Source organism: Dermochelys coriacea, chromosome 2 (genome assembly GCF_009764565.3).
Source record: "Dermochelys coriacea isolate rDerCor1 chromosome 2, rDerCor1.pri.v4, whole genome shotgun sequence".
NCBI lineage: Eukaryota > Metazoa > Chordata > Testudines > Dermochelyidae > Dermochelys > Dermochelys coriacea.
Window position 1 is genome coordinate 62,430,349 of NC_050069.1, and position 17,188 is coordinate 62,447,536.

General features: G+C 41.3%; 1 protein-coding gene across 9 annotated transcripts in view; it reads left to right on the forward strand.

Annotated features, from left to right (window-relative positions):
• The window catches only part of PPP1R42 (protein phosphatase 1 regulatory subunit 42), a 75,140-nt gene that overhangs the window by 7,371 nt on the left and 50,581 nt on the right, over positions 1-17,188 (forward strand). For 7 of the 9 annotated variants that reach the window (XR_005291344.2, XM_043507770.1, XM_038391953.2 and 4 more), the window contains exon 5: positions 3,068-3,184. Coding sequence is in view for 8 of the 9 variants with exons in the window: in XM_043507770.1 (XP_043363705.1) it covers positions 3,068-3,184 (117 nt within the window). In the remaining variant the exon portion in view is untranslated. Of the gene's footprint in view, positions 1-3,067; positions 3,185-8,706; positions 8,752-9,789; positions 10,190-17,188 lie in introns of those variants that run through there. The other 2 variants (XM_038391958.2, XM_038391960.2) reach the window with 2 other exon arrangements.

Sequence of the window (17,188 nt, forward strand, 5' to 3'; positions counted from 1 at the left end):
TTTTGTTTACGTTGCCCATCTGCAGACATGGCCCCCCGCAGCTCCCAGTGGCCACAGTTCACCGTTCCCAGTCAATGGGAGCTGCAGGAAGCAGCATGGGCGGATTACCCTCATGGCCACGTGCCAAAGGTTGCCGACTCTTGCAATAGACCTATGAAAGGAAGGTAGTATGGATGATTCAGTATTTTGTATATTGCCCCCTTTTCCTTAGTTATAATGGCTCCATTTTAGTGGGATCTGTAAAGGGTTAGGGTTTTTTTCTCTCCATATAACTTAGAAAATAGCTAGGAAAAAACTGGAGTGCCACATTCCAGCAGAGTCTAGTAACCCGTTTGCTTGTTTATTTGTGGAATGTATTTATTTATTTGCCTGAAGCTGAAGGATATACTTTCTGTATATAGAAGAAATAAACAGTGAATAAGTTGAAAAGAGAGAAGGGATTTATCATAGAGAAGTCAATTACTCAATTCTTGAATCCAAAGCTTGCAAACTTTTTCAGAGGTGGCACTTACAGTAATAACCCAGCAGCCAATGAATTTGGCAGCATTCTGGGGGAAATCCTTATGAAAGGAAGAACAGTTTTTTCCAAAACCATAATCAGGTTTTTCTTCAACCATCTTTAGAGTGATGTCTTTTGTCCTTTTTGTACAAAGTTAATCACAGTGTCTATTTTTGCTCTTCACATTCGTTTCCTCTCCCATCTGTTCTCGTTTCTCATGGCTGGAAACAAGGAAAGGGCCAGAAACATGAGACCAGTCATCTCTCCATGGATTACCAGCTATTGTTTTGACGACCAGCAGTGGTCCATGGACCAGTGTTTGGGAAGTTTGGGGTTAATTGTGTGCACAGGAAACATACAGTAGAGCTAAAACTTCAGCCCTTTTCTGAAATACAGAGCTCACTCTTCAGATCAGGTTCTAGAGAGATTTAGGTTTCTAGATTTACACTTCTGAAAGAAACAGCACTGCTGAAAGAATCACTGGTCAACCAATAATTAGTCCCTTTTCTAGCCTAGATTTAAACATGCTAGTTCAATATGCCTTTTTCCAGTTCCTAAACACAAAAGCGCCTTTTTTTTTCTTTGACATAAAAGTATACGATATTTTGCTAATTTGGATAAATGTTACCTAAACTACATTTATTTTCGGGATAGAACAGCGGGATCACCATAGGTACTCCAAAAGAGTGTTCCATGATGGATTACCTTGTGTTGTTTTCCAAAAAGTTGCACATTACTAAAAGGCCCAGGTCATGTTAATTCATTGTTGGACTCATCAAGTCATCAAGAGGATAAGTTCCAAAAGAAAGGCTAAGTCAATAAGACTGTGCATAGGAGAAAGGAGTACGCATATGAACAAGGTTTGTGCGATCAGGTCTGAAAGGAAGGCAGCATAATCTAGTGGTTAGAGCAAGGAATGTAGGAGTCAGGAGATATGGATTTTAATACCAGCTCTTCTGTAGACTTAGTGTGTGACCATGGGCAAGTCAATTAACTTCTTTGTCTCAGCTCTGCATCTGGAAATTACGGCTATTAATACTTATTGCGATGCTTTCATGGTCCTCTGGTTTATGAGGCATCTCTCTACCACCAGCCCTTAGCACAAGGAAGCCCAAAGGCAACACAAGCACTCTCCTCTAGGCCTTGCAGGCCACACTGTCACTCAGGTACAAATTGAGAAGTTGCGAAATCTACAAGAGAGGAAAGCAACAGGAAGAAACAAATAGCAGGTGGTGCCCTATTTATGAATAAAGTTGAAGAATTGGTCTGGTATATCTTGGAGTGCAAAGAGACACATGGAATCCTTCAGCTAGGAGGTAAACTGACAGCTTGCATGTGTCATGAAAAAAGTGTCACAGCCTGCTTAGCTGTAAAGCATTGCAAGAATTTGGGGTGAGCAATACTTTATTACACGTGAGTATCTTGTTAATTAAGTTTAGGGTCTAGAATGCATTATAATTTTATATGTAACCATTTGTTTCCAATACTTCTACTTGAATCTCTATGCTTTGTTAAATAAATGTATGCTTGATTCACTATAAATAAACCTAAGTGCTTTGAATTAAACTGAGTGGTGATCTAAAGTGAAACTAGTAAGCTGTTTCTTTGGAAGTAGTGAATTGATGAATACTGTGAGTGTCCAGGGGGCCCAGGGTTGGACGCTCCAGGGAGAGGCTCAGTGGGCTTGAGGGTTGGAGTGTCCCTATCACTAGCCTGCAAAGTAACAGCAGGGCCTGCAAGGCCTGGAATGGAGTGCTGGTGTTGCTCATGGCTGGTGGAGTTGGAGAACTGACCCCCATCAGGCACAGATGAGGCTTTCTCACGCTAAGGGCAGATGGCAGCAAGTCACCTTACAATCCTGGGTACCACCAGGAAGCATCACAGCATACAATACACAAATGACAAGACAGGGAAATAAGTGCCAGTTACCTTCTGCCTGAAAGGAACATCTCCAAGGTATATCACCCCCTGGTGACCTGCCTTAACTCCAAGACCTCAAGAACATGATTTTCAGTATAGATACAAAGCTCCTTAATACTATCCACACATACATTTTGCAATGATTATAATGTCCAGGGGGCAACTGGCTTACAGTAGAGACCTCACATGCCACCCTTCAGTGAACTGTTATGCAGTATCTGACTCAGTATCTGATCCCTGTAAAGCCCTCTGCACCCCCTGTGCCCTCTGCCAGTTGGCACCAAGAGTTCTTTGGATCATACTTACCCACCTTTATAAAGCACTGTGAAACATTCAAATTAAAAAGGCTATATAAACGCTAAGCATTATATTATGAAAACAGTAGAGATACAACATTGTTGCAGGTTGACTTCATGACCAAAAATACATACCTTGTAGGGACCCTCAAGCCCCTATACAGAGGACATGCACATCCAGCATCAAAGATTATGTGAAATATTAGATGATCCTGTGTAATCTCATTTACGCATTTTAGCCAGACCTTACAAAATTCACAATGTGGCCCTGCTGACAGACTTTTCTCAAAGGAATTACTATTAGACTTTTGCAATGTGAGAAAACAATGTTGTTTTTTCTTTTTTCTTCCAGAAATCTTTGTCAGTTTTGAATATCAGCAATAACAATATAGATGAACTGGGAGAATTAGCACTTCTGGAAAATATTTCCCATCTTATAGCAGTTGACAACCAACTTCACCATGTGAAGGTATTAAAAAGAATGGTTTTTTTTAATATTTATTGTGAATGAAATCAAAATAATCAGACTGATCATTATTATTAAGGTATTTTAATAGCCAGTTGAACATTTGTTTCATTCTAATAATTTATTGTGCCCCCAGTTATGGAGCCTGATCCAAATCAGATTGAAGTAAATGGGAATCTTTCCACAGACCTCAGTGGACTTTGAATCAGGCCCGCAAAGGCCATGTGGCATCAGAATGTTGGATTTAGCTTGTTTTTAATTAACTTGCAAGTCAATTTTACCACATTAAGATTTTTAGTTCTCTGTCTTGGGATAACTGCCATAAATCCCAAAACGTTAGTCAGCATTTTTAGTGTAAATGTGTTAAGGCAGTTCTTAGATATTTGATCGGCTGGCCAGTGTCTCAGCCCTTCTTCTCATCTTCAGATTACACCAGATGTTTTATTTCTGCCAGAATATCATAAGAAACAGTGGTCATGAAAGTGGATGCTGAATTTCTTTCATTTGGGAGACATGAAATCTGTAGAACCCATTCCCTTTTTGGAGAGGGACCTTAGTGCCTTCTAAGCAAGAGCCCTTATCTTGCATAGTAGCAGTTATAAAGAAATTTACATAATGAGACAGAAAGTAAGGTCTTGAGTGTATTTACAGTCTTTTTTTTGCAGCAGTGAATGTGGTTTAAATAAAATGCATTAAACAAGTTTTCTGGATCTGTATTTTCAACAATACAGTTTATCTTCTCAGAAGGGATTTGCCTTGTCAGCTGTCATATACTTCTGTGAGATGCGATATATTCTCTCCCCAACATTTAAAAAACAAAACAAAAGAAATTTAAACAGTATCTTGCCTCATATAGATATCACTAATGTATAACATTAACACACAAGTCTGAAATTGAAAGATGTGATGATAGTTTTGTGATGTCCAAACCAGCACAGGCTGGAGGGATCACAGGAGGGTACATTTTAGATAAATGACTATAGAAGCACATTGCATGAATAGGTTTAATATATTTTACTTAGTTCATAGACATTTACAGCAAAGGCTAGTTTTCTTCTGAAATTGAGGGTTGTTTTTTTTAAACTGAACTAAATACTAAAGGCAACAATTCCAATTCTCTTAAAGGAATACATTCCCATCTAAATAAATCTACTTTTAGCGTTCTTTCTGATTCAGTATCTGAGAAAAGAGGAACTGCAAGCCAAATCTATAATATTCAATCCTGTACATATTGTGTAATATTATTATTCATACAAAACAATTAAAACATACCTGGGAAGGAGAAGAAAATAAAAATAAGGCGGGGGAGTGGTACATGTGCACACATAGTCATCAGCAGTAACAATTACATACTAATTGCAGTTTGTCTGTGAAGGTTATACAAAACATTTAAGAAACAGGAAGGAAGGGCTAATAATCGTGAAATTATTAACCCATTACATGCAAGGTTCCATGTTACATATTCACAGCTGGAGGGAGACTGTATGGTTAGGACCTGATCCAGCTACCATTAATTTTGATGTATTGTAGATCTGAGTGGTTCCCACCTATGATCCAAACAAACAAGTCTCCAAACTCTAAATTTAGATGCTGTTTAAATTTGTCATCGTGAGTTCACATTCTTGCACATACAGAAAACAATTTATTCATTTCTCAAGTGCTGAACATACAGTTTAATAAGAATAGATCTCCAGCATGAAATTATATCTAGACTTCCATAGTTTCAGGGGAGATTACATCAAAGTGCATTGTAGCACTTAACACTACTCTTTCTTTTTAAAATATAAAAAGCAAACTTTTTGTTGAAAGAGCAGTAGGCCTGAGACCTCTCTCAGTCAGAAAAACTGAGTTAGCTTCAAAGAAAATCTCAGAAGCTTTTGGCTCTGTTTTAAAGGCATCAGTTTAAAATCCATATACAGCAAGAGCACTTATGCTTATAACAATTGCAGAGACTTAATTAGTCAATCAGAAAGTGAACTTTGGAATATATCTTTACTTGTTTTCTACAGCAGTGAATTTCATGGCTGATGTGGCTCATGTTATTCTGGAAACTATAGTTAAAAAGATGGCACCTGATGTAATAGTAAAATGAATAGTAGAAGGTTGCACATTTTATTCCTTCTGTAGGTTGAGTTCTTTCCCCAGGCTAGTGACGCCTTGAATCCGTCCATTCCTGTAAGCGCCGTATGTGCCACCCTCCCATTCCCCTCTTTTTCAGGGACTCCCTGCAACCTCCAACTCCATCTCTCATGCCAGGGGTTTCCCACATTTACCCCCACCATTATTATTCCTTTCCTTTCTGCCTGGGAGAACAATTTAAACTTTATTGGGAGGAAGGGCAGAGATGAGATGAGGGGTGTTATTGGCTGCCATCAAGCAGATAATTACAGACTTGGTGAAGCTGATTGGTCTGCTAACTAGATGCCATGGGCTCTGTGTCCAACCCCCTCTCCTGCCACTTTCTCTCCCACCCCTATTTTTCCATGTCCAGTTTCCAATTTTCACCAGACTCAATAAGGTTCTGCTCATTGATGCCTAAACCATTTTTTGAAATTTTGGAATTGAGTGGATGCAGCATTCAAAATTTTTGCATTACAGACAAAGAGAAATGCCATGAAGTTGAATGTGGGGCCTCGCTTTGCCTGGCCGGTTATGGTTGAGACACTGATCACCAGATTGTGATATTCAAAAATTGAATCACAGATTTTCCTTTCCAAGGCAAATTGATGTTTTCAAAATTATTTTAATCTATTCTAAAACAACTGTCAGATATAAAATCAGCTTTCTTATCCAAAGAGAAACAGAGCGTGTATGTAACATCAGGGTGTTCACTATGTCACTAGAGATTTTCAGCAGATTAGAGTCCATAGATTTCCTGCTTATAAAATCATTAAGGAACTCTCCAGTTATACAGAACTGCTCCGTTCATGGTCAGCATCATAGAATCATAGAATATTAGGGTTGGAAGGGAACTCAGGAGGTCATCTAGTCCAACCCCCTGCTCTAAGCAGGACCAATCCCCAACTAAATCATCCCAGCCAGAGCTTTATCAAGCCTGACCTTAAAAACCTCTAAGGAAGGAGATTCCACCACCTCCCTAGGTAACCCATTCCAGTGCTTCACCACCCTCCTAGTGAAAAAGTTTTTCCTAATGTCCAACCTAAACCTCCCCCACTGCAACTTGAGACCATTACTCCTTGTTCTATCATCTGCTACCACGGAGAACAGTCTAGATCTATTCTCTTTGGAACCCCCTTTCAGGTAGTTGAAAGCAGCTATCAAATCCCCCTTCATTCTTCTCTTCTGCAGACTAAATAATCCCAGTTCCCTCGGCCTCTTCTCATAAGTCGTGTGCTTCAGCCCCCTAATAATTTTTGTTGCCCTCCGTTGGACTCTTTCCAATTTTTCCACATCCTTCTTGTAGTATGGGGCCCAAAACTGGACACGATACTCCAGATGAGGCCTCACTAATGCCAAATAGAGGGGAATGATCACGTCCCTCGATCTGCTGGCAACGCTCCTACTTATACAGCCCAAAATGCTGTTAGCCTGCTTGGCAACATGGGCACACTGTTGACTCATATCTAGCTTCTTGTCCACTGTAACCCCTAAATCCTTTTCTGCAGAACTGCTGCTTAGCCACTCGGTCCCGAGTCTGTAGCAGGGTGTGGGAGTCTTCCATCCTAAGTGCAGGACTCTGCACTTGTTCTTGTTGAACCTCATCAGATTTCTTTTGGCCCAATCCTCTAGTTTATCTAGGTCTCTCTGTATCCTGTCGCTACTTTCCAGCATATCTACCTCTCCTCCCAGTTTAGTGTCATCTGCAAACTTGCTGAGGGTGCAATCCACGCTATCCTCCAGATCATTAATGAAGATATTGAACGAAACCGACCCCAGGACCGACCTTTGGGGCACTCGGCTTGATACCAGCTGCCATCTAGACATGGAGCCATTGATCACTACCCATTGAGCCCGACAATCTAGCCAGCTTTCTATCCACCTTATAGTCCATTCATCCAGCCCATACTTCTTTAACTTGGTGGTAAGAATACTGTAGGAGACCGTATCAAAAGCTTTGCTAAAGTCAAGGAATAACAAGTCCACTGCTTTCTCCTCATCCACAGAGCCAGTTATCTCATCATAGAACGCAATTAGATTAGTCAGGCATGACTTGTCCTTGGTGAATCCATGCTAACTGTTCTTGATCACTTTCTTCTCCTCAAAGTGCTTCAAAATGGATTCCTTGAGGACCTGCTCCATGATTTTTCCAGGGACTGAGGTTAGGCTGTAGTTCCCTGGATCCTCCTCCTTCCCTTTTTAAAAGATGGGCACTAAATTAGCCTTTTTCGAGTCGTCCGGGACCTCCCCCGATCGCCATGAGTTTCCAAAGATAATGGCCAAAGTCTCTGCAATCACATCCGCCAACTCCTTTAGCACCCTCGGATGCAGTGCATCCGGCCCCATAGACTTGTCCTCATCCAGCTTTTCTAAATAGTCCTCAACCACTTCTTTCTCCACAGAGGGCTGGTCACCTCCTCCCTCATACTGTGCTGCCCAGTCTGGGAGCTGACCTTGTTCATAGACTTTAAGGTCAGAATTATGATTATTATGATCATCTAATCTGACCTCCGGCACAATGCAGGCCACAGAATCTCACCCACCCTCTCCTGCAGTAAACCTCTCATCTATGTCTGAGCTATTGAAGTCCTCAAATCATGGTTTAAAGACTTCAAGGTGCAGAGAATCCTCCAGCAAGTGACCCGTGCCCCATGCTGCAGAGGAAGGCGAAAAACCACCAGGGCCTCTTCCAGTCTTCCCTGGAGGAAAATTCCTTCCTGATCCCAAATATGGCGATCAATTGAACCCTGAGTATGTGGGCAAGATTCACCAGCCAGATACCCAGGAAACAATTCTCTGTAGTAACTCAGATCCCATCCCATCTAACATCCCATCACAGGCCATTGGGCCTATTTACCATGAATAGTCAACGATCAACTAATTGCCAAAATCATGTTATCCTATCATACCATCTCCTCCATAAACTTATCAAGCTTAATCTTGAAGCTAGATAGGTATTTTTGTTCATGAAGACAGAGGCAAAAAAAGCATTGAGTACATTAGCTTTTTCCACATCCTCTATCACTAAGTTGCCTCCCCCATTCTCTTAATTTATTGTGCCCCCAGTTATGGAGCCTGATCCAAATCAGATTGAAGTAAATGGGAATCTTTCCACAGACCTCAGTGGACTTCGAATCAGGCCCGCAAAGGCCATGTGGCATCAGAATGTTGGATTTAGCTTGTTTTTAATTAACTTGCAAGTCAATTTTACCACATTAAGATTTTTAGTTCTCTGTCTTGGGATAACTGCCATAAATCCCAAAACGTTAGTCAGCATTTTTAGTGTAAATGTGTTAAGGCAGTTCTTAGATATTTGATCGGCTGGCCAGTGTCTCAGCGCTTCTTCTCATCTTCAGATTACACCAGATGTTTTATTGCCCCCCCCCATTCTTCCCTCTCTTTGTTAGGTAGAGCCCATCTCTGCCTAGCAATCCTTCATCTTGGAACACCATCCCACGGTCAAAGAATCCAAAGCCTTGTCTCCGACACCACCTGCATAGCCATTCGTTGACTTCCACAATTCGACGCTCTCTACCTGGGCCGTTTCCTTCCACAGGGAGGATGGATGAGAACACCACTTGCACCTCAAACTCCTTTATCCTTCTTGCCAGAGCCATGTAGTCTGCAGTGATCCGCTCAAGGTCATGCTTGGCAGTATCATAGGTGCCCTCATGGAGAAGCAGGAAAGGGTAGCAATCATAATGAAAGAGCCAAATAATCAGACACCTAAGCTTGTACAGTAGCTATTTTAAGTTCAGATCCTTGATGGCTTACATTTTTTAAAAACATACCATCATCATTATGGACAAATTACTTCTGAAAGGCTTCAATTTAAAATATATATAAAGGTGTCAAGCTTGACATTTTTTTTCTATACTGTAACAGGAAATGGCCTCTCAGCCACACCAGAGCCTTTATATGGGAAGACACATAGTTTGGGACAGTTCTTTTACATTTATGCTATCACCCTTATTTTTCTCTCTCTGACTTCACAGGAAAAGATTTTTGTGCAGCCTGGCTGGATGTGTTAAATTAGTTAGAGAGATACAGACTTTGGAGCTATGACTCTCTGGGTTAGAAAAGGTTGAAGATAGGAAACAGTAGAAATATCATGTTTGTGATCCAGAACTGGAGTGAAAACAATCAGCTGCTAGGTTCTAATACTGCCTTTGAAATGACTCCCTATGTGGCCTTTAGCAAGTCGCTTAACTTCTCTGCCTCAATTACCTCTGTATAATGAGGCTAATAATAATTACTAAGTATTAGCAGTATTCCTGCTAAATCAACATATTATTTAGTTTTCGTTATGGAAAGTCTCAGTAGTGACACTTCTCTTTTCACTGGTGTCTTTTCACTGTTTCTTCAACATAAAATAAATGAAAAGGAAAGTAGATTTCAAGTCTTTACTGTATATTTATAATTTAAATCAAGTAACAACAAGGTGCAAAGGTTTGGATGACAAATTAAAGTTGTACATTTCCGCTGTGCAGGAGAGGGGAACAGCAAGAAGAGCAGGTAAGGAAATCCAATATTGTTAGATGTTGTGGACAAGAGTTGGAAACAACAGTAAGTGTGGGCAGAGGAGAAAGGGCAGAAGGCCTCAGAGTCTGTGCAGTGATGAGAAATGACAGGTAGAGAAGAGGAGCGGTGGGTAGAAAGCCATCAGGGATTTTGCAGAGTTTAATAGCAACAATGAGAACATTAAGTAGTCTGTGCAGAAGAGGGAAATGGCAGTGGGAATGGAATAGTAGTCTGTGCAGGAGAAGAAAGTGTGAAAGGCATAACAGAACTAGGTGAGATGAACCATCTCCTGTACATCCTTTTCGCTGTTGTATGAGCTTTGTCCAGGATAACTATATCAATTAACTTTTTCTTTGAACATAAAACTTTAGTTCAGTTTTGTTATGGCAGCATAATAAACCCACTCCCGTACCTGTGCTATGCATGAGCTCAGCATAATTGAGGATTAAGACTAATAAATTCATATACTTGAAGTTTTGGACAATGAAGGGAATTTTCAGTTTCATTAATTGAAATGAGGGAACAAGACCCTCTTTCAGATAAGTGAGGTTTGGATAATCAAATATGATCTGAACTGCACTGACGGCAATTTAACAGAAAGACTTTAGATAATTTTCTTTAATTCTTATCAACCAACCAACTTTATTGTTGTAAGACCATAAATTGCTGTACACTGATTCCAGGAAGCTGAAAATAAAAACAACAGACAAGCTAAAACATAATGAACAACTTTGATTTAAAAATCACATTTCTGCCTGAACATTTTCCACCGTTATAAAAGTAATACCTAATATTCAAATAACTGAAGGTATTTAAAGAAAAATGTATTCTCTACATTTGTGTATTTGGATTATTTGACAGTCTTTCCCTTTCCTAAGTGTAGTTAGCTAATTAGTCAGTTTTCATTTTTGTTTTTGTGAGTTTTCTCATACAGCAACAGAGAAAAGAAGATTATTTTTAAGAATTAGAAAATGTTTTTATAAAACCACAAAAACTAGCAGGCGGGAGCCAGGTTCATGTACAGTACATGAAAGTACTTAGTGTTTTTTTTTTTAACTTGGCTCACTTATAAGTTGATGTATGCTTAACATGCCTTTTACTAACATTAGCAGCACTGTCAAGAGAAATTTAGATAACCACAATTTTATAAAAGCTCTTTTTATCAATAATACCTGGGATTCTTCCAAATGAAATATTTTTGAAAAAATCTAATTTACTTTTTCCTGTTTCTGCTTGTTTGCTTTTTCATTTCTCTATTTCTGGACAATGAAAATAAACAATTTCACTTTTCTTTCTAGTCAGGTTTACGCACACTACCAGGATGCTGTTTTGTTATGTTTGGGTGCAAATACTGAACAGGATGTTTGTTTGCTTTTTAAAAAAAAAAAAAACAAAAAAAGCTGTTTCAATTAGAACTTTACAAAGTGCTGGAAATATTCTGTTGTTTTTGTAAAAACTTAAATCTACTAACCTTTATTTTGAGAAGAATATGACCTAACGTCTGTGTAAATGTTATGTTTGATATAGAAAATACAGCTGAAAAAACCTATATAAAACCATCTATATGTTCAAAGTCTTTAATTTATTCAACCTCTGGCCAGTATTGATTATGACAAGAAGATATCAAAAAAGATGAATTCATTCACTTCACAATTCAGTCAGGAACAAGAGAAAAATTATAGATTTTTTTCTCAAATATATTATGACAGATAGTCAGAATGGTGACAAATTGCTGTCTGTAGATGTAGTTAGGGCAGCTGAGCTAGACATTTCCAATAAAAATTGGAGCACACTGGTCAAATACTAGTTCTTAACTGGCCATCATTAATTGTGAAGAAGGTTATTGCCAGTACTACAACAGCCTACTGAGGCACTCACACCTCCTATATGTGGAATATAATTTGCTCTTCAATATTTTGTAGCAGACCTCAAAGTGATAGCATGACATGATCATTTATCAAACAGAGACTGCCCAGAAAAGTGTCTGGTCCCTTTAGTACAGTTTATTGAAAGCTGGAAAGTGAAAGCACTTTATTAGAGACAGGAAGGCAATGAACAACTAGAGCATATCAAAAGGCTAATCATATTTCAGCACAGGATTAGTGTGTTCTTAGATAAACATACACTAGAGTGAGTATGTTCTGGGTCATTTATCAAGTGAGTAACTGCTCATGAAAATCTACAGGACTCTGTACATTCATCAAAGTTTAGCTGTTTACATGTTACGGTTTTAAGCAATATGCAGTTTTGTGTTCTAAAAACCTATATTAATTGAATTAATTCTTTTAAAGTGAAATCTAATACTACTTAAACATTTTTCAAGACAATGGCTGATTGCCCAGATAAGAACAAAATAATAAACAATGCTGGCTAAATATTTTCTTTCTAAATAAGCCCAGGCAAAAATGTCTTTTTCTTAAAGTTACTTAACACTTTTTTGAAGGAGAGGAGAGTATACACTGAATCTACTAAACAGTGAATGTTATCACAGTATTATGCAGACAGATACTGGTAGAGTCTTCCTTTGTAATTAATGTTATGGAGCTAACAACGGTTCCCTAGGTAGACTGTTCCCACATGGGAAGTTCCACAAGAAGAAGGTTCTGTGTCTCTATACTGCAGCTATCCCCTTTCGGGCTTCCTTCAGCACTTACTCTATCAGCATTGCTTCTCTGGGAACTGTTCTCCACTGGGCTTCCCACCAGCTGCTACACCAGATCTACCCTTAAACAGTTCCAAAGTATGGAGTGGAGAAGTGAGTATAAGCATTAACGTAAATGTAAAAGTCCCATGGGTTTTTGTTAGGAAGGAGGAAGTTCGTGCTGCCTTTTCCTTTGTCCCCTTGTTCTCTACTTTCACCAGATTGGGAGGAGAGTGGAATGATGCAGTAGAGTATCATCTTCTGCATCCCCCCTGGATTTAAATCCCCTCTACTCCCAGAGACAGAGTAGATGATGGGGCACATTGTTATTAATTTTGCAGTCTGAATTTGAAGGAGGAACTATGAACTGGTCAGCAGATATTTGACTTTTGCTATCAAGCCATGAAAACTGTCTAAACTTTCTAGTTTATGAAATGCTGATCCTCATTCAGCAGATGTTTCTACAACTATGGGCATGTCTACACTATGAAATTAGGTCAATTTTACAGAAGTCGATCTTTAGTAAGCGATTTTATACAGTTGATCATGCGTGTCCCCACTAAGCGCATTAAGTTGGCAGAGTGCATCCTCAATACCATGGCTAACATTGACTCACAGAGTCGTGCTCTGGGGGTAGCTATCCCACAGTCCCTGCTGCCCATTGGAATTCTGGGTTAAGCTCCCAATGCCTGATGGGGCAAAAACATTGTTGCAGGTGATTTTGGATACATGTCCTCAGTCTCCCCTCCCTCCTTGAAAGCAATGGCAAGCAATCATTTTGCGCCTTTTTTGCTGAGTTATCCGTGCAAACACCATAGCACGCCAAGCATGGAGCCCACTCAGCTGCACACTGCTTTTGTGAGCATTGTAAACACCTCGCGCATTATCCTGCAGTATGTGCACAGCCTAGCTAGGAGCCGCCAGCACGAGAAAGATTGTGAGGAGGACATGGACACAGGCGTTTCTGAAAGCACGGGATTGGCATTTGGGATATCATGGCAGCATTGGGGCATATTGATACAGTGGAACGCTGATTCTGGACCCGGCAAACAAGCACAGACTGGTAGGACCGCATAGTGTTGCAAGGTATGGGATAATTTCCAGTGGCTACGAAACTTTCGCATGCGTAAGGTCACTTTCATGGAACTTTGTGAGTTGCTTTCTCCCGCCATGAAGCACAGGAATACCAAAATGAGACCTGCCCTAACAGTTGAGAAGCGAGTGGCAATAGCCCTGTGGAAGCTTGCAATACCTGACTGCGACTGGTCAGTCGGGAATCAATTCGGAGTGAGCAAATGTACCTTGAGGGGTGCTGTCATCCAAGTAGCCAGGGCAATCAGTAACCTTCTGCCAGCTCTTGGAAATGTGCAGATCATAGTGGATGGCTTTGCTACAATGGAGTTCTCTAACTGTGGTGGGGCGATAGACGCAATAGGTATCCCTATCTTGGCACCACCTTGCCAAACAGTACATAAACCGCAAAGGGTGTTGCAAGCACTGGTGGATCACAAGGGAGGTTTCGCTGACATTAAGATGGGATGGTTGGGAAAAGTGTATGCGCTTGCAACTTTCGGAACTCCGGACTGTTCAAAAAGCTGCAAGAAGGGACTTTCTTCCCAGACCAGAAAATTACTGTTGGGGATCAAATGTTCAATAGTTATCCATGGGGACCCAGCCTACCCCTTGCTCCCATGGCTCATGAAGCTGTATACAGGCAGCCTGGACAGTAGTAAGGAGCAGTTCAACTATAGGCTGAACAAGTACAAAATGGTGGTAAAATGTGCCTTTGGATTTTTAAAAGGGTTCTGGCGCTGTTTGCTGAGTAGGTTAGACCTCAGCACAACCAACATTGTTATTGCTGCTTGCTATGTGCTCCATAATATCCGTGAGAGCAAGGGAGAGATGTTTATGGTGGATGGGAGGTTGAGGCAAATCGCCTGGCGGCCAATTTTGAACAGCCAGACACCAGGGCAATTAGAAGAGCACACAGAGGCGCGCTGTGCATCAGAGACGCTTTGAAAACCAGTTTCATGACTGACCAGGCTACAGTTGTGTGTTTGTCCTTGATGCAAAGCTTCCCCCTTTGGTGAATGTACTTCCCTGTAAGCCAATCCCTCTCCCCCTCTTTGACCACAGCTGGCACAGGAAATAAAGTCCCTATTGTTCTGAATCCATTCATTCTTTATTTATTAAAGAAAACTTGAGATGACTGACAACGCTAACTAGTAAAAGGTAGCCCAAGTGGAATGGGGGAGGAGGGAAGGACAAGGCTACATTGCGTATTGTAGCTACACTACAAATCAAAGCTGTTTGAATGACAGCCTTCTGTTGCTTGGGCCATCCCCTAGAGTTGAGTGGCTGGGTGCCTGGAGCCTCCCCCCCCCCCCCCGCGTTCTTGGGCGTCTGGGTGAGGAGGATATGGAACTTGGTGAGGAGGGCAAGCGGTTACACAATCAGTGCAGCGGGGGTCTGTGCTCTAGTTGCCTTTCCTGCAGCTCCACCAGATGCCTCATCATGTCTGTTTGCTCCCCCATTAGCGTCAGCATCTCCTTCTGCGTGTTCTGGTCACACTCACTGTATGCTTTCCTGGCCTCTGCCACTGAATGCCTCCATACATTCAGCTGTGCCTTATCAGTGCGGGAGGACTGCATGAGCTCTGAAAATATATAATCGCGAGTGCGGTTTTTTCGCCTTCTTATCTGCGATAACCTCAGGGTCGGAGTTGATACGAGGAACATAGAAACATTTACAGCTTTGAGGTGGGAGGGGAAGGGTGAGTAGAATTTAAGAAGATACATTTCTGAGGACAAAAGGGAGACTGTTTCACAGTGAATCAAGCAATTCACAGCAGACAGCACATGTGTTTTAGGTACAAGGTCACATTTTGCCTTTTATATTGAGCACCTGCTGGTGTGGTGATACATCACAGGCGGCTGGTCAACAGAATTCGGTTTCCAGGCAGCCATGATATGCCAAAGGGTACACGGGGTTGGCTTCTTCCGCATTCATAACATGTGGGAATGTTTTCAAACTGTAGCACCCTCCTTTCCCATAGCAACTAATACTGGTTGGGTTTGCCGTTTAAAAGGAGGGGCTGAGGTTGTCGTTTAAAAGGAGAGGCTGCGGTTTTGGATGGATATGCAGCAGCCCCCAGCACCACATGGCTGTTCTCCAGGATGATCCTTTTTAGCCAGCCGCAAACAGCCTAGCATGACCGGGGTCTAATGTGCAGGGATCAACAAACAGAGGGGATTACTGTTCCTTTACAAAAATTCCCCTATTTCAACCAGGTGACTATGAATGATACCACTCTCCTGAGGCTGACACAGAAAGATAAAGACTGAATGTTGCATGAATGCGACCAAAACCCAGGACCATTTGCTGCTATGTTTTGTGCTGCAATGATTCCAGACTACTTTGCTATTGGCTTGTCATGGTAAATTGTCGAACCATGGAGGATGAAATAAGGCAGCCCTCTCCAGAAACCTTCTGCAAAGGCTTTCAGAGTACCTCCAGGAGAGCTTCGTGGAGATGTCCCTGGAGGATTCCTGCTCCATCGCCAGGCACGTTAACAGACTTTTCCAGTAGCTGTACTGGCCACAAATGCATCCCAATTGTTCAGGGCAAATCAAACATTAAACACAATTGCTTTTAATCCCTGTAGTGTAGTTAGAAATGTGCACTCACCTGAGGTGCCTTCTCTGCCTTCAGGGTCCAGGAACAATACGCCCTGGGAGGGTATTGTCTCCAGGGTGATGAAAAGGTCCTGGCTGCCGGGGAGAACGGATTCTCCGCTTGCCTGCTGTGCATTCTCCTCCTCCTCCTCCTCTTCCTCATCTACAAAATCCTCCTCTGTGTTGCGTGAGGCTGCCACCTTGCAGGTGTCCACGGACAGTGTAGTAGTGATAGGGTCTCCCTCTAAAATGGCATGCAGCTGATCATAGAAGCAGCATGTCTGGGGCTCTGACCTGGAACGACTGTTTGCCTCCTTTATCTTTTGGTAGGCTTGCCTGAGCTCCTTAATTTTCACGTGGCATTGCTGGGTGTCCCTGGTGTAGCCTCTATCCACCATGCCCTGTGCAATTTTGGCCTATATATTAGCATTTCTTCTTTTTGATCGGAGTTCGGCCTGCACAGATTCTTCTCCCCATATAGCAATCTGATTTAGTATCTCCCTTTCAGTCCATTTTCAGTCGATTTTAGCGCTACTCCCCTCGTCGGGGAGGAGTATTGCAGTCGATTTTAAGAGCCCTTTAGGTCAGCGGAACAGGGTTGGTTGTGTAAAACGCATAAAATCGTGTGTAAAATCGACTTAACCTAAATTCGGCTAAATTCAACCTAATCTCGTAGTGTAGACCAGGTCTAAGATGCATCAGTTCTAGTATTATCCACCCCTTCTCTCTCTCATACATAGCCTTTAGGCTCTATATAGCTCAAATGCTCTATACAGCCACATACTATGTGGATTCATATTCAGAGTAACATTGGAAGGAAATTTTGGACCATGTGTATTTCAGAAGGTAGGCTCTCTGAATAGAATGGAGCAACTTACTAAGCATTTATGAATAGCCTTCAAATCTTGTTAACTTTAATATATTGAAGTTAAAAGACAGAAAAAGTTTGATCTAGGTCATATTGCCCTTGATTTACCAGACAAAAACCCAGACTACAGAAAGGTACATTTTAAATGTTTCACTATTTGGGCCAAGAATGTAACTGGCCACCCA